Raw genomic sequence first — 18,531 nt, 5'->3', positions numbered from 1 at the left:
ACAATAGCCTGGTGGTACGGCCATCCTTTCTCTGAAGATTTCAGGTCCCAGCAATGGGACCACAGCACAGCCTCTGCTGTAGAGATGCCGCAGTGTCTCTGAAAGACCCTCACAGTCACCAAGGAAATCGATGCCCACATTCATAGAAGACCAGAGAGTCCATGTTCTCTAAATAAACAACTCCAGACTTTTGTTTCATTTTAGTTTCATAACCAATGAGGACAGTGGAAAACCAAGAATCCCCTGTATTTACATTTCTAATGGAGAAAGGAAGATGGGTAAAATCTTACTAAGAAAAACACTCATGCTTAGGAATGCCTACTTAAGGAGAAGTTGCATTCTATTGCACAGAGACACTAGACAACCTTGTGCAGAACTTGAATGTTCTCCCAATGTGTACACAAAAGGAGATATGTATGTTTACTTATTTGAACACCACACGAGGTGTACACAAACCAAAACATCCCATAACGGCTCCCCTTAAACGGGTATAGGTATGATTTTTATTTGCCATTCAAGAAAAAAATCAAAGGAAAAGATAAAACGCTAAGACTGCTATCATACAATGTTCAATAGACCCTTAGGGGAATCAAAACTTAAGGCCATTAAAAAGCTCTGTATCAGCACATGCATGACAAAAAAGGAAAGCTGGAAAGAACTAAGTCAGAGAAAATGACTCAAAAGTCCTCCTCTGATGAGCATAATACAAAGGGCCACCGCGCAGAGCTTTGGGGAGGGTAAAACACAGAGAATGCAGTCTTCGCACAGGGCTTTTCAGAGTGCTCTTCATGCTGTGTACGCCTTCTCATACCGCTGAGAAAATCTCCAAGTTCTATGGCGAAGGGAGGGGAGGCAGGTACACGGGAAGGTAGGCATCCGATTTGATATACAAATGTAAAAGTAGCTTGAAATAATAAAAGCACAACAACACATTTTAATACAAAATAAGCCGCGCACAAAGAAGCCTATTTAATAAGCATATAAAAGGGGAAATTTCAAAGATCAAGAAATAATTTTTGTGCCTGAGGAATAAAGTCAGACCTTGAATCAAACTGCCTCAAGCCGGTGCTGGCTTAGAGCTTGGCAAACGGACGTAGCTATCAATTCTACTTGTGAAAGCGCTCTGCTCCCTACTCGCCTCTCTATCCTGTGTATACTATCTCTAGCTAATGTCATAGTCCAGCTACCTCTTCCCGATCCACTGAACTGGCTGGCCCTTCACTGTCTTCTACCTCTGAGGTCTCATCCTCTCTATCTACTCTTTACACTGACATAAAAGCATAAACTTGATCGAGTGATTTCCTACTTTATATCTTCAGCAACAAGCAATGGTTTGTTTTTTTGGTTTTGTTTTTCAAACTGTGGCTTCTTCAGTGGCAAAAATCCACTTGAAGGAGTTCCTAGGAGTACTTACTTCCTAATCAGAAAAGAAACTATGTATACCTCACACCAAGCTAAATTACTGTTTCATAAATATTTTTCTTCAGTTGAACCTGGACACCGGCGTACACATATACACACAATGGGTCGTCATACAACACATAGTTCCACGATGGCGTTGAGTCCACAAATGGCCGCTGCTGTAGAGGATAAACTTACAGCTACTTTGCAAGTCATTTCACTGTCTTAGCCTGACCTCTCCCCCATAGCCAGGTGGTTAAGAGACAGAGGCTGCAGCCCGGCTCTCTGAGATGACGCGCCAGCTATGCGTTGCTAGTGTGTGGTCCTAGACAAGTGCTGTCAGCTGTGATCCTGGACAAGCCACGTAACCAGGAAGAGGTAACTCAGTATCTCTATCTGTAAAATGAGAAAAGTAACCGTATTCATGGCTTGGGGTAAATCCGAAATTGACAGAGATCACTGATATAAAGCACTTGGTGAAAATGATAAATATTATTATTGGTATCACCACGATTGCCCCCCGTAACTGAGATTATCCATATTGTGATTGTAACAAACTCCCTCACATTGTCACGTCACATCTCCACGCGCCTGAAACGCCAACTGCGTGTTTTGGGTCCCACATGCATAGATTGCTTCATGATTTAGCTCCTGTGAGGCCACCTCAGCAAAGCCTTCCCAGCTCCAACCGGTAGCTCACAGTGCTCCCACTCAACCCCCATAGGCAAAAGACGCCAGGCATTGTGCCCCCTGCCTTTAATCCCAGCACCCACCTAGGAGACAGAGGCAGGATGATCTCCGTGAGTTCAAAGCCAGCCTGGTCTACAGAGTGAGTTCCAGGACAGCCAGGGCTACACAGAGAGACTCTGTCTCAAAAGAAAAAATAAAAGGAAAGAAAAGAAAGACTGACTACATTTGAAAAGCAACACAACCAGTCACACTGGTTGCAAATGGTCCCCTGGCGAGACTACGCACTCTTGTTTGACCCACCAAAGATGGCTGTCTTCCTCAGCACAGTGGCTCACAAGGAAATTCTATACATCATTTCCAAGTGATTCTGGGTAATTTAACCTTTGTAGGTGGAGCATTTTGTCACAGAGACCACTAGAAACATCACAGAACTATCCAGTACAGAAGCAATACTCAACTCTTAGCACATTTACCAGGACTATTTAGCATGCCAGATTAAATTATAAGATCCCTAGCAGGCAAACACCTGACTCAGATCCCCAGTCAATCAGCTAGCGCCTGAAGGGAATATGGGGAAAGACGTGAGAACTGAAGACAATAGGAAGGACCTTGAGGTCTCTAAGAAGGAAAACTGCAGCTAACGCTTAAGAAGGGAGAGGCGGGAGCAGCCGGAGACAAGGAGAAGGCAGAATTAGCTCAGCTCAAAGCCCAAGTCTTTCTCCAGTCCATTGCTAGCACTGAAATAGTTCCCGGTACTTAAAAACAAGTAAACCCATCCTCAGTGTCGGAATCTACAAAACCAGGGTAATGCCTCTCACGGGGCAAATGGTGGGAATTAAAGGGTTCTACGGATGCCCTGAGATCTCAGATCTTTCTATACTGCAGAGGTCGGCTGGTACAAGCTAACTCATTGGCTCTATTGCTATTTGACAATTTATCAGTCACTTTAATCTTCTCTGCATCAAAGTTTAAAGCAGACATTAATATCTTAAAACGCCCTGTAACATCACTCACAATAGACAAGAAGCATGACACAGCCCTGCCTTAGGAGGCAAGATAACTCAAGAATTCCGTTACCTTTTAAAACAGTCAGGACTGTGGGCTGCTGTCTGTCCGCCTCTGCACCTCCCCGGAGGTTGTCTCATGTATTCCTCAAACAACCAAATGGACAATAAATAGTAGAAAACATGCAAAAACCGAAAACGTCAGTAATGGTGCAAAGGAGGTAAACACGCATCCTTATGTACTAATACATTTAATGTCACCAAAAACAATCTTTAGAAAAAGGCATTATTTTTAAGAGACATTAAGATGTCTTGTTATCTGGTTACTTCAGAACTGCATTGGGACAAAGCTCGCTTTAGCAAGTTGTTAGATCCAGTTGGTGATGTGATCTACCAAGTTATACTTTGTTGGCTATAAAAGATTCAAGGCTGTATACAGTTTATGGGCCAATAGCTCACTAAACTTATTAAAATTAATTTGCTTGGTGTCAACCTTCATTTTTACACAGCCATCTCACTGCAAGCATTTAACAAAGTACACAGAAATAGAAAGTCTGTTCCCCCCTTTGTTTCAGCCTGCAGAAGATAGCTTTTTAAAGATTTATTTTTATTGGTTTTTTTTGTTGTTGTTGTTGTTTTGTATTTTTGTTTGTTTGCTTGCTTTAGTTTTTTTTTTTTTTTTGTTGGTTTTTCGAGACAGGGCTTCTCTGTATAGCTTTGGAGCCTGTCTGGAACTCACTCTGTTATTGTTTTTAATTATGAATATTTGTCTGTGGACCCATGCATATGAGTGCAGATGCTCACACAGACGGCCTGAGGCATCAGACAGCCCTGAGCCAGAGTTACAGAAGGTTGTCGGCTGCCTGATGTGGGTGCTGGGAGCCAAACTCTGGTCCACTGCCAGAGCAGTAAGCACTCTTAATCACGGAGCATCTCCGCAGCCCTGGCAGGAGGTTTTTAAGCGCTTGTTGTCAAGCTTGATCTATATCAGAGAGCACTTGTTCAAGACTGAGTCACAAGTTACGTACTTATCCTATGAATTCTACCTCAATTAACTTTTTTCCCAATTCACCTTTTAAAACCAGTGCTAACAGTTTAAAGCAAAATACACAACCACGTAATTTAGTAGGAAAACACCTAGACTGGAGAATGAAGAAATGTTCAGGCCTTCTTACCACTGCATTCACAGATACTATGAAAAAAAATTTTTTTCTCTCTCACATACCTGCTTCCTCTAAGGCAGTGGTCCTCAACCTTTCTAATGCTGTGACCCTTTAATACAGTTCCTCATGTTGTGGTGGCCCCCTCCCAACCATAAAATTCTTTTCGCTGCTACTTCAGAACTGCAATTTTGCTACTGTTGGGAATTGCAATGCAAATATCTGTATTTTCCAATGGTCTTAGGTGTTCCCTGTGAAAGGGTCATTTGACTCCGCCCCCCCCATGGGGTCGTGACCCACAGGTTGAGAACCACTGCTCTAAGGGATTCAGAGTTCTGTTCTAGAATTACTTGTATACCATAGTTATAATTTTTCTAATAATGCATAATTCTAATATACCCATGAGCCCTAGTTTAATCAGTCCAATTAAGAAAAAAGGTTCAAACACTGAGCAGATATCTTGAAATTAAAATATAATCTTGACCTTAATCCCAGCGGTTATTCACATGATGACATCATAGAAGACCTAACAGGAGGCAGGTGCAGCCCCAAAAAGAAGAAAAACGGTTTGGTTGTCAATGTATTGTCTTTGACTACATCATCCTTGATGCTGCATTATCTATTTATTTAGACTTTTTTTCTCCTATGAAGAGTTTCATAGAGCATAAAATAAAGTCCTCAAAGTCTTAAAAAAAATCAAATAATCAGAATCTGTTGAATAAATCCAAGTTCATTCACTCATAATACTTTATGGGATTCAAAATAAGTAAGATTTTAAAGATGAATAAAAAGATGTCTACCTCCTTGAAAACAAAACAAGTTTATTCTAAACCAATTTATCCAGGATCCTCAATACTCTAATACTACAGTAGAATAAAAACAACACATTTGGAATCTGACTGCAGTAGATATTCCTAGTAATCCAGGTAATTATCGTACTTTAACTGGTTAGGAATAGAAAGCTACTAACCATGACAGGGCTAACTTGGTAGTACTAACTCTTGCCGCCAATCCATCACAAAGAAATGTAACATACAATCAAAGCATCACTGGCCTCACCAAGCTTAAAGCAATTTTTCAGATTTGGCTTCCTTGACAACAGGCTCAGAAGTCACGAGGGGCGGAACAGTAAGATACGCATCTCGGCCTTATCTCCCCAGCAAGATAGCAAGTCCGCCAATAAAACGTGGAGAGTCCACTGTCGATCTGTGTGCTGATGATAATAAATTTTATCATATTTAGAGTAGAGAATGGAAAAAAAAATAAGAGACCGGAATCACCAAAGTAAATATATAAACTAAGCCTTTTTGGTTTCTCTGTACAGCTCTGGCTGTCCTGGAACTTGCTTTGTAGACCAGGCTGGCCTCAAACTCAGAGATCCACCTGCCTCTGCCTCCCAAGTGCTGGGATTAAAGGTGTGCGGCGCCGCCGCCGCCGCCGCCGCCGCCGCCGCCGCCGCCGCCGCCGCCACCACCACCACCCCCCAGCCTTAAACTAAGATTTCTTGAACCCATATCCCTGTAAAGAGATCTCAATCTCTAATTTCTCATTTGTCACAAATATAACCTCACAAATCTGTTTCATTAGATGTATGAAGTGAGGGCGTTAGACTTGAAAAGAAGTGTATGTCAGTCTCCGGCCTGAAATGAACCTTAGACATAAGAGGAATGAATGGTGTAGTTACAGCTGAAATTCAGCCACAAAATCTGTTTAATAGTAGGTATGGATGGGACATCTGGGGACAGCGCTGGAGTTGGCTTAATTATAGTAGAGTTTTGTGCATGGATCCAGCAAAGACAGACTCGGACCAGGAGAAACTCAGAGAAGTAGGGTTTAAGCCTAGCATTCTCATACAGGCCTATAATCCCATGCAAGCAGATCATTGGAAGTTCAAGACGAGCTTGGACTGACTGCACTGGGTAGCTTGAGGCCAGCCTGGGTTATATACTGCCCACCCCTCCACCCCACCCTCAGGAAGGAGGACTATGTATCAAGCTAAGTAGCCTTAGGTAAGTTGTAACAGTATTACTGCCAAGAAACTGTAGCGTGGAGAAGGGGGGCCCACAAATTGTAACAGTGTAATGGCTGCTTATGATTGTGTAACTTAGCACAGATGCTGACCACCGGGAACTGCCAACACTCAGGCTGTCACCATCAGAGATGAAGCAGTTTGATTCAGCAAAGGAACTGCACAGCCCACAGTGAAAGGCAGTTCCCCTCGAAAGATCGTCTTTGGAAATAGCAGCCACCTTCTCTAGTCACACAGGAAGAAGGTACACAACAAACAGTTTACAGTCGCTGTAGGTGCTCTCGAGCTGGGCAACAGTAGCAGGCTCTCTACACAAGGAGAAGAATCACACTACACGGTGCAAATTTATTTACTCCCATTTATTCCATTCAAAGATGTTCTAAAGTCAATGCGTTGGGTACACATTTGTAGTCTCAGCTGGGTAGGAGACTGAAGTAGGAGGATCTCTTAAGGCTAGGAGTTAAAGGAATGCCTGGGAAACAAAGTACGACTTGATTTCAAACACTGTGTCTTGGGGAGGAGGGTGAAATATGTTTTAATGGGGGAGTGGTGAACAGTTATGTTTATAACTGTGCAATCATAGTTACCATTTTATTAAAGTACTATTTGTTTTTAGACTTTTTTGGGGGGTTTGAGACAGGGTTTCTCTGTGTAGCTTTGTGCCTTTCCTGGAACTCACAGAGATCCACCTGCCTCTGCCTCCTGAGTGCTGGGATTAAAGGCGTGCGCCACCACCGCCTGGCTTAGACTCATTTTAAAACAATGACTCTTGGCCCGGCTGAGCACGGTGGCACATGCCTATAATCTCAATATCAGGGAGAGAAGGAGCAGAAAAAGGAGAGGTCTTTTGGTCTCAGCTACATAGTGAGACCCTGTTTCAAACAAAGAAACAAAAAAGATGACCCAAGCTGGAAGAAAAAAAGTTATTATTAGCTATGACCCTTGGCTCTAATTTTCTGCACCTACTACTGCTGAATAAAAGTGACACAGGTTGGGCTTGTGATCAGATTCGATGCAGACTGCCATCTGCTGCATACATGGGATGTCTCCACTCCACCCCAGTGTCTCACGGGGTGGGATCATTGTAAGGACACCTATTGTTTGGGGCAACTTGATCCACATTCACCTACCTACTCTATGTGCCTCAAAATCATATCCACTCAAAGAGTCCTACTCCTGTGGCTTTGAAATACAAAGAATTTCCTGGCAGGCCATTAATTAATTTTATAAGCCAAAGGAGAGATATGCAAAGGCAACTGTGGTCTGTTATACAATACAAAGGACACCAAGAAAAGAAGTCATAATCCCTGGGCAGGAGGAGTCTCACCAACTGTGTACTCTTGGCCAAGTCTCTCTCCTTTCTGGGCCTCAAGTTTCAGGCTTGAAAAAAATCAAGAGTTAAATCCCTAAGAGACATCTTTCAAATAGAATGTCATGTGAGGAATCATAGAAAATCAGATGGGGATACATACACAACGGCTTTCGAGCAATTGGACAAACCTTCAAAATCTGCTTCTCCATATTTAAATCATCAGGTTCCTCTTTTCAAATCTTAGGATCCTAAGTTCATTTACAAGTCACCATTCCCATGACAACACTTCTGCCCTTCAAAAATAACACTTCATTTTTAATTGTGCTTTCAGTTACAAATTCAGCACACCACTTTTACCCACCCCAGAATAGCACAGAAGAACGTTGTCATGAAGTAGCCCTCCAAGGAAGACACTCACACACTGCAGCATTTGCATGGCAGAAAATACATAAGGCACAAATTGTCAAACACCACATGAATACCATACCCAAATAGTATTAAAAACAAACTGCAAAATCAGAGGATGCCTCATTCCAAAACAAAGATAACTCGGGAAGTCTTCTAATAGTTCAGAGGGAAAAGAATGCCATCAGATTTTGGGGTGGCCTTTATGTCTTTCAGATAACATAACTAGAGGCTATGAAACATGCAAATTAGAACTGAACTATAGAAAAACCCGGCTCTCACCCAAAAATTTCAGTAAAGCAATGTCAGTATGCCAAATACGAAAAAGTACAATTTTCTCACAAGAAGCATGATCAGGTCCATAACTATGGCTAATAATAGCAATACTATCTTGCATTTGCAGAGCCTGGGTTCTTTTCATAGTGCTTTCCCACAATCTACGCTACCCTAGGTCTAGGGGTATCCTCTCTGCAAACCTCCAGCCCTTTCCTCTTCAGAGAGAAGGAATCAGAACAAGACAGGTCGTGATACATGGGCCGAAGGCACCACTTTCCCTACTGGGCCGCCTGCAGTGAGTCTCCCATCACCACACTATCCAAGTTCACCCTAGGAAATTAAACCTACACTTGCTCTCTCAGAGTTGGCCAAAGACCAACACATATGGGCCTCGAAAGTCCAAAGGAAGAGAGCCTGCTGACTTGTTAGGTGAAAAACTCCATGCCAAGCTCCCGTGGCCCCCACCACTACACACACACACACACACACACACACACACACACACACACACACACACACACACACACACACACACACACACACACACACACACACACACACACCGAGGCAATTCCTTCCCTCCTTTGCCAGGCAATGAAACCCCGGCAAGAACTGGTTAACAGAACCACCAAATCTCTGCCACTGTGTACAACTTGCCATGCTGCCGGCCTCTCTTGTGCCCGCTGCCCTGCCTTTGGGCACGAGTGTAGCGTGAAAGCCAACCCTCCGAAGGGATCACCAGGACCTTTTAAGGACCCCGAGGGGATCGTGCTTGTCTTCTGAAGCAATGCAGCATCCACCTCGAGGAAACTGATTCCCGGAACACACACATATGCAGGGACTCCGAGAGGGATAAAGTTTGATTTCCCTTCCTGCGCGTTCCTAGGGGGCCGAGAGAGGGCGAGGCAGCAGCCTCCTGGGGTCCTGGGGCGCTCTCCGGGGACAGTTCCTAGCAGCATGGCACTGCCACTCTCCTGACACACCGGCAGCCGCGGCAACTCAGGACGCCCCAACCCGCCCAGTGGAAGGGAGAAGGGGACAACTCGCACCCGGCTCAGTTCGGGAGCACTGGGGCAAAGCTGTCAGGAACGACGGAGGGAGGGACCGAGCCCAGAGGCGGGTCAGGGAGAGGTTCAAGTCCCGTGCCTTCCCCGCCCTGGCGTCCCTAGTCCTGCGGGAACATCCCTGCTGTCGCCCCTCCTCCTCCTCCTCCTCCTCTTCTGCCTCCCGCCCGCTCGCCCGCCCTGCCTTTCCAGCCGCCGCCGCAGGCGCTGAAGGACACGGCGGCTCCGGTGGCCCGCCACCCCGGGGCGACCGCGAGTTGAGGGAAGTCGCCGGGCGCCCCGGCCTGCCCGCGGCTCCCCACGCCGCCCCGCCCTCCCCGGAGCCGCGCTCGCTCACCGTCCGGTGCTGCTGGTGCTGCCGGTGGCGGCTGACGGCCAGCCCGGGAAAGCAGCCGGCAGTCAGCGCCCCGCAGCCGCCGGCGCCCCCGCCGCCGCCCCGGGAGCAGAGCAGCAGCAGGAGCGATCTACCTGCGGCGGCCGCCATCTCTCAACTGGAAACGGCGCTGGCCCAGGCAGCGCAGCGGACGGCCGGGGCGTGGCCAAGGCCCGCCACTCAGCCGCGGCCCGCCAACCGCAGCCCTGAGTGAAGTCTCTGAGGCGGGGCTTTGTTCGAAGCCCAATCAAAAAACGGGAGAACCCCGGCTTCGGGCTGTCTGTCACTTGCAGAGTTACCTTACGGGCAAATTCTAGGGAACTGGTCTTTGGCACTCGAACCCTCTCTTGGAATGGAGCAGTAAGGGGTGGCAAGTTCGATCTGGCTAATCTTTACCAAGCACAGTGACATTGGGGACTAGGGGAATAGATATCTGGGCAAAGCTTGTTCGGAGTTGAGTTCTGAGCGTCCTAAGTTGTCCACATAAGCACCCAATTGGTCATATTAAGTAGGTTACTACAACTCTCGACCACATGGCCTAAAGTTAGCAGCCGTAACGGATAGCATCTGGATATGACGAAACTAACCCTGAATCATGAAGTAACCCAATGACAGTGCTGTGTAACATAATGTAAGATATAATGATTGTAGCGTCGAAGTTCCAGGGTGAGTACCTGCCATTGGGCTGAGTGAACCGAACTCTACCCACATTCGAAACATGGAGTTCTTTTTCACAGCGCCTTTGTAACATTGGCATTCCTGTCTAAAAGCAACGCTGTTCTTTACCATACTGGACCTTGGGTTCCTTTATTAAATAACTACAAAAACAGAAAAAGTCTACAAGTGATAAAAACCGTGTAGAGATGAACCAAGTTTCATAGTTTTGCTATGAAAACAGCAATTAGAACGCACTTCAGAATAACTTTTGGAGGCGGGGGGGGGGGGGGGGGGTAACCTCATTGTGTAGCCCAGGCTGGCCTGCAATACACTACATAGCCCAGGATGACCTCAAACTCACCTCGGACCTCACCATCCCCAGTGCTGGGATTGTAGGCAGGTACCATCAATCACACCCAGCATGGAATAACTCTTATTTCGTCATTTCTTGTTCTGAGTTTTGTTTGAGATTAATTTCTCGCTATGTAACTGAGGCTTGGGCTTCAATTCCCAATCATCCTGCCTCAGCCTCCTGAGTGCTATGATTACAGGCACGAACCATCATGCCTGCCTTGGGCTGACACTCATTCACTTTGGCTTGCCACACGGATGGGGTTCTCAACCTGTGGGTCGTGACCCCTTTACAGAGTCAGATGTCCTTTTCACAGGGGTGGCCTAAGACCATCAGAAAACACAGATATTTACATATTGATTCATAACAGTAGCAAGATTACAATTATGAAATAGCAACTGAAATGATTTTATGCTTCGGGGGGTCCCCACAACATGAGGAACTGTACAAAACGGTTACAGCATTAGGAAGGTTGAGAACCACTTCACAAGGAACAAGTCCTCAGAGGAGGGTCCTAGATTTTCGTAGAAGACTTCCTAGCTGTTTGTTATTATGAGCCACTCAATTCTTTCCGCTCCTTATAAAATCTTGGAGGTAGGGAAACAATTTTTTTTTTTTTAATTCTAGTAAGTATTCTTGTAGTTTATATAGCCTTACATGAAGTTTTAAAAAGTTGTATTACTTGTTCTAATAATATTTTTTCAAGTCTGATGAAAATTGCTTTCTTGGCCAAACAATGAAGTGAAGACTTTGGGTTAATTCTTATGCCCAGAACAGTAGGCTGATGGATTTCTCCAGGTGAGATCGCCATGCGGCTCACTCACCCAGAAGAGCTCCATTTCCCAACGCTTGGAGCCTGGGAGCCAGGGGAGGCTCTCCAGCTCAACAGCTGCATGGAATAGCCCCCCCCCGCCCCATTTGGAATTCAGGACGTGGCTGGAATGTCTTCACTCACAATTGTCTTCTGCCCGTCTATATTTATCCCAACAGTATGTCATGTATTTATCCATACTGCACATCTATCTCCCTTTCTCTCCCACTCCTCTGGGCCTTTTTACTCCATTCACCATGGATTTTAGTTTTTGGTGTTTTTTTTTTTTCTTTTTGTTTTTCCTTTGCCAAACCTGGGGGTGGGTCAAGAGTGTTCCATCTCCATCTCTATGTTACACTTTGGGAAATCTTACTGGAATTGCATTTCTGCTGTTTTTCCAAGTCTGGATGTTAAATATCTATCCTGCCATACTAAGATTTAGTTCTGTGCGTTAAAAAATGAACCAGATTAAGCCAGGCATGGTAGCATACACCTGTAATCACATAATTGGGGAAGCTGAGGCAGGAAGATTACTGTGAGTATGAGGCCAACCTGGGTTACAAAGCTAGTTGTTTTGGGAAAGGACAAAAACAATTAAAATAAAATGGAAAAAAAGTCACACTCTTTTTGTTTGTTTGTTCTTTGAGACTGGGTTTCTTTTTGTGTAATACCCTCAGCTGTCCTGGAACTCGCTTTGTAGACCAGGCTGACCCCAGACTCACAGAGATTCACTTGCCTCTGCCTTCCAAGTGCTGGGATGAAAAGCATACGCCACCACACTCAGCCACACTCTTTTTAATGTACAAATCTAAAACTAGAGGCATTGCTAAGAGTTCCAAATCTATTTTCCAAAATGCATCCTCTTATATCCTTGAAAATTAAATCACTGATGCCCTAAGTTAGGCTACATAATTAGAGGATCTACCAACTAAACCAGGTTCGTATAATATAGGTCAAGCAACTGCTCTAAACAAGTCTCCGTTATCTTCTTCCAGGAAAAAGGCAAAATAAACCTTCCCACAGTGGCAAAGGACTACGTGAGCTAGTTGGTCAGGCTGACTAAGAAGTGCAGTAGCTCATCAGAAGGGAATCCTCATACTGAAGAACCCGGGAAGTCACTGATCATTCCAGAGGTGATATATTTATAAAGAAGGACACACACACTTTGTAAGATGTCAAAGATGGCCTCAGTATTTTCCAATGAAGAATTGGTCAAGTATATCGGACATTAATGGCTTAACAAAATATTAATCAACCACTTACAAATGTCACTATCCATGAGTCAAGCACACTGGCACACACCTGTTTCCCAGCACGTGAGAGGCTGAGGCAGAAGGATCACAAGTTCAGGACCAGACTGGGCTACCGAGTAAAAAGCTATCTCAAAAAAAAAAAAAAAAAAAATAGTTGCCTGTTCCCATAATGCAACACTGGGAAAGCTCAGGCAGGAAGATTGCCAAGTTTAAAGCCAACCTGGCCTACATAGACAAGACCCTATTTTACCTATTTCAAATACAAAAAATAAACAACAAATGAAAAGAATTGTCCTACGTATACGTTCACACTTTACCTTAGTCAAAAGACCAAGAAATGATGTGCTTATTCCTTATTAAAAGTGAGCTGGGCATAGTGATCCATACCTATAATCTCAGTGTTTGTGAGGTAGAGGCGGCAAGATATGGAGTTTGAGGCCAGTCTGGGCTACATGTGTCCCTGTCTCAGAAAGAAAGAAAGAAAGAAAGAAAGAAAGAAAGAAAGAAAGAAAGAAAGAAAGAAAGAAAGGAAGGAAGGAAGGAAGGAAGGAAGGAAGGAAGGAAGGAAGGAAGGAAGGAAGGAAGGAAGAGGGAGGGAGAGAGGGAGAGAGAAAGAGAGAAAGAAAGAAAGAAAGAAAGAAAGAAAGAAAGAAAGAAAGAAAGAAAGAAAGAAAGAAAGAGAGAGAGAAAGAAGGAAAGAAAGAAAAAACATAGCACTTCTCAGCCTTTTGGCTTGGCTGAAATCATATATAAATATAAAACTATAGCTACTACAGTACACATGATCATTTTAAGAATTCTATCTGTAATACAGGAGCCAGTGAAATGGCTCGGCAGGCAAAGATGCTTGTGGTACAAGCCTGACAACCTGAGCTTGGTCTGGAACCCACAAAGGGTAGAGAGAGAACTAACTCTCAAAAGTTGTCATATGACCTCCATTCATGCTCTATAGCATGCACACATGCACACACAAATAATAATAACAATAAATATGTAACACATTTTTTAAAACTACATATATAGGGCTGAGCATGGTGGCGCACGCCTTTAATCCCAGCACTTGAGGCAGAGGCAGGAGGATCTCTGTGAGTTCAAGGCCAGCCTGGTTCTACCTGGAACCTATCCTGATTCCAAGCTGACCAGAATGACATAGTAAGACCCTGTCTTAAAAAATATATAGATATAAGCCAGGCAGTGGTGGCGCACGCCTTTAAGCCCAGCATTCAAGAGGCAGAGACAGGTGGATCTTTGTGAGTTTGAGGCCAATCTGGTCTATAGAGTGAGTTCCAGGACAGGCTCCAAAACCCTGCCTCAAAACAACAACAAAAAAGAATATATATATATATATATATATATATATATATATATATATATATATTGTAATATATTGAATTATATGTAATTAATTATATATAAAATTATATGTTATATAATTCAGGTGGTGATTCTAAAGGAATAAACATGGAAACACATTGCCTTAGGGAAGTTTTGAGGGACACCTGCTCTTTTGAGTAATTTAAATTGTTCCCACCTGCATATTAATTTTATAATTTAAAAACATGGTCATTAAAATACACATGGTTGCACAACTGTTTCAATGCCAACCTTTAAAAACAGGTTGCTTTTTTTTTTTTTAAAGCTAAAACTAATCAGAGCATACTTCCTGGTGCAGGGAACTTTAACCAGTTTCCCTACTAAAATGCACATCGCAGTCAGCTCCCAGCCATGACTCAACCCAATGGAATATTTACCTAAGGGTTCCAGAACAGGTAGGGTGGACAGGTGAAGCACACACACACACTGATGCGAGCCAGCAGGCACGAAAGGAATCTCCTCGGAGCTTTGGGGGCTGTGTTTCCTGATTCCCTGATAATGTTTTTATTATCTGAGTGGTTTCAGCAGTTCTGAGTGAACAGGAAAGAGAACGTTTAAAAGCAGGACAAAAGGAAAGGGTGTAGCCTTCAGATAGTTATAGGGAGCCACAGCCCAGCCCTATTTGCTTTTTATTTTTGCTTCACTCTCTGTTCCCGTGAGCTCCCCCTTTCCATGCTCTTCACTGTTGGTTCTTCTTCCTCTGGCAGCTCATCTGCATAGTAAACATTTCTACTCAGCCTAGTTGAGAAAGACTCAGACTCAACGACTCTTAAAGCGTCTCCTCCATACATCTCTATATAAGTATTATGTGTCATAATATGTTCTGTCTTTTCCTCTGTGTACCCATTTTCACTTCATTTACATACATACACACTCATGTTCTCCTTGTTTTGTTTTGTTTTTCCTTTATTTCCTCCAATACTCCCACTTGCCCCGACTCTAACACAGACCCTCTCCAGGTCAGAAATAGATTTACACATCCCTCTAAAAAACATCTGTTAGGGGGAGGTGCATGCCCTGATTTCCAAAGGATGACTGACTCCATATTTTATAACTCAGTGACTCTGTGGTCTATTATTTTCTGTCGGGAACATGCACTCTGCCATCTTTTCTTTCGTGTGCAGAACCCCAAGAAAACACCGAGTTGAGAAGGGCAGGACTTGGTCGGGTAGGATTGTCTTTGTTTGTGTTTCTCACGATCCAAGAGACCAGCAGCAAATGTTTAAGCTATCTTTCTGTGTTGGGTTGACCTGTGGCCTCCTCCTGCGGTCTTTGATATTTATTAGACTTTTGGATCTAGGAAGTCTTTTGTCTCTATCTGGAGTGATCCAAGTTCTTAATTTTGTACTCAAATATAGCACACCTCCTAAGCACACAGGAATTCGGCTCACATGTTTATGAAACCCAGCACCATCCAGAGTAATAAAAAAAGACCGGACTGACCTATAACAGAATCCCTAACGGTGAAGTGGCTCCCTTGCCTAGCAGTCCCTTCTCCAGAGATCTCTTCCCCATACCCTGAACTCGCCTCAAAACCGCTGCCTCCACCTTTTTACATCCGCTGTCCCTGTAGCCACCTGTGCTGTTGAGGGTTGAATATAAGCACAGCCTTTTCTGAAAGTAAATGTCTAGGTAGAACTTAAGTCTCCTTTTCGCAAGCTCCCATACTTGACTGCTGACTTTCCATCCTGGTTGCTGGTACTGCAGCTGAGCTGGTCTGATAGTGTGGTAACGGTCTGCAATCATCATTAGGCCTTTTGCTTTGCATGACACAGGGTCGAAGGTAGCCCAGGATAACCACACACTTGCTAGTGTTGTTGATAGGAGTCACTACGCCCAGCTCTCACTAGACCTGCTTGATCAGGATAACGTGGCCGACTGGGCCACAGCACCCTCCCAATTCTAAGTGTATTCTGTAACAGCATTGCTTACGTCACTGTTTTTGTCCCACAGTGCTGTATTCTGTAACAGAATCACTTACGTCACTGTGTTTTGTCCCACAGTGCTGTATTCTGTAACAGCATTGCTTACCTCACTGCCTTTGCGCTACAGTGCTCTTCCAGGTTAGGAGCTGACAATCTGGCAAGTCAACTGAAGCTAATTCTAGACAATGTCAGTTGTTCCTTCAACTGTCTGTTCTTCACGTTTCAATTTATAGACACCTCCGATGGTAATATCCGAAAGAACTGCACGAAGCAGAGCAGTCTAGAAGAGCCTTCTTGAGCTGGTTCCTAGCCACATGAACCTGCCTGCCTCAAGGTGAGATACATCTTTAATATTATGCTGAGTTTGGCCCAAATTTCAGCTCCTCTGAATCTAAACGAAGTTACTGTCAAACTACTATATTTCTCCCCACTTTTGATAGAACATATACCGCCATTATCTGATCTGATTTCCGAGGGGAACCAGGAAGGCTCTGGGCCACGGGCTGCAGCCGGTGGGAAGCAGGAGGTGGAGGAAGTTGTGGGCGGGAGCCGGGCCTTGCTGAACAACAGGTGCACAGGCAGCCTCTTTAAATTTAGCCACTGTCCTTGGCATCTTGTCTCCCAGCCGTCACTTACGGCAACCACTGCTGATTTGGAAAGGATGATAGAAGGGATCGTATTTATTAAAAGACAAAAGAGGAGAATTTTTTTTTAAAAAAAAAAAAAAGCCTAGCCTAAGGAACAAAAATACTGACCATAGAAACTATACACAATTAAAAGGAATTAAAGAGGAAGGAAATTATTTAAAGAGATACTAATCATTAGCAAATCATTCTTAATTAAGTGCTTTAAGAGGCATTCTTAGCTGCCAAAATGTGGGAGCAAAATCACCTAAAATTTGGAAGGAGGCTCAGAGAGGAATTAGGAGTAATTCAGAGTTTGGAGACGAGAGGAGGGGACATGATTTGGATAGCTGCAATGCATCCATCATCCCGCCAGCCAGGCAGTCAACTGAGTGCTCACCTGATAGGAGAGATAGGCACGGATACACATTTTTCGTTCCTTATACCACGTATTTATTTTCCTGAGATATTCATTGAACTCTCCTAAGCTTTACTCTGAAATTGAACCAGTTTTCCCACCTAGCATTTATCCATTGTTGAAAATAATGGAAAAAAAAAAAACCTCACTCTTTTCCTCCTTGGCAGCTTGGGGACCACTGCGATCATGAATGACCAGGAAGTTCATGACTGGCCATCTGCTTCAGAGGAAACAAGTGGTCATTGATGTCCTTCACCCTGGGACAGAAATTTGGGAAACGCTAGCCAAAATGTATCAAACCACACCAGATGTCTTCTCTGCAGAAGCCTCTGTGGTCGTGGCAAGATGACTGGGCTTCGGCATAAACTATGATTCTTTGGATTATGCAAAGGACAATGAGCCTAAAGACAGGCTTGCAAGGCATGGCCTTTAGTGAGCGAAAACGAGGCTGTGCCTGCTCCGAGGTCTGGTGGAGGAGAAGGGTTTTTCTTGTAGATATGAGGGGGAGTTCAGCCAGAGGCATCTGGAAGGGTCCATACTGAACCAGACCATGGGAGAGAGAGAGAGAGAAGAGGAAGGAGAGAGGGAGGGAGAGAGAAAAAGAGAGAGAGAAAGAGAAGAGAGGGAGAAGAGGAGACAGGGCAAGAGAAGGGACCAGAAGCCAAGAGCGGTGGGGAGAGAGAGAGAGAGAGAGAGAGAGAGAGAGAGAGAGAGAGAGAGAGAATGAAGAACCCAAGAGCTCGCATGGCAGAAAAGGTTGGATTATATAGGAATCCCAAACTGGGGGAGGGAAGCCCAGGAGAGGTTTAGAGTGGGGGCGGGGTGAGACGTGTGGGAGGAGCCACCGGTACTGAGTGAGACTTGTCCCGGGGTTTCTTTGGGACCTAATATATGAGAAGAAAAAGACCTCCAGAAACAGAGACAGGAAAGCACGCACAGGAGGAAGGTCTGGGGACCTGCAAAGGCCAGTGTTGGTGTTGGCAGAAAGCGAGCGGAGACAGGCTGCCGCGAAGGGAGTAGAGATTCTGCTGTGACTTGATCAGCTGTGATGATGCCAATTTATAAGGAGAGAGCTAATAAACTAAAAGCTTGCATGTTTCAAAAAAAATTAAAAAAAGAGAGACAAGAGAATGGAAAAATCTCTAGAATGGTCCTTGAGCATTAACACAGCATAAATTTAAAGCATACTATTAATGTAATAATCACCCCATCCAACATTACTCAAGGCATTAAAAAAATTACAGGTTTTTTGTTTTCCTTGCTTGGTGTGTTCACTGTTGTTTTGTTTTGCTGTTAGTTTTGTGTTAACAGAGTACAATTCTATTAAAATAACTTTAACTATTCCACCATTCAGAAGACAAACTAAAGTGGAGACTCAGAAAATGATAAGAAGACATAGTGGCT

The 18,531-nt window shown here is 44.3% G+C and overlaps 1 protein-coding gene and 1 pseudogene across 2 annotated transcripts in view; one reads left to right on the top strand and one right to left on the bottom strand.

The window, feature by feature from the left end:
* Mcu (mitochondrial calcium uniporter) overlaps nt 1-9,878 on the bottom strand; it is a 170,231-nt gene extending 160,353 nt beyond the window's left edge. The window contains exon 1 of one of the 2 annotated variants that reach the window (XM_076557208.1): nt 9,679-9,878. In XM_076557208.1, coding sequence (XP_076413323.1) covers nt 9,679-9,825 — 147 coding nt within the window. In that variant the 5' untranslated portion in view covers nt 9,826-9,878. The remainder of the gene's footprint in view (nt 1-9,678) is intronic. The other variant, XM_076557210.1, reaches the window with a different exon arrangement.
* A 7,454-nt stretch (nt 9,879-17,332) lies between these two features.
* On the top strand, nt 17,333-18,166 carry LOC121824866 (small ribosomal subunit protein eS24-like; annotated as a pseudogene).
* The last annotated feature ends 365 nt before the right edge of the window (nt 18,167-18,531 follow it).

Source organism: Peromyscus maniculatus, chromosome 21, assembly GCF_049852395.1.
Source record: "Peromyscus maniculatus bairdii isolate BWxNUB_F1_BW_parent chromosome 21, HU_Pman_BW_mat_3.1, whole genome shotgun sequence".
Taxonomy (NCBI): domain Eukaryota; kingdom Metazoa; phylum Chordata; class Mammalia; order Rodentia; family Cricetidae; genus Peromyscus; species Peromyscus maniculatus.
Note: the sequence above shows the minus strand (reverse complement) of the source record. Positions and strands in the feature narration are given on the sequence as shown.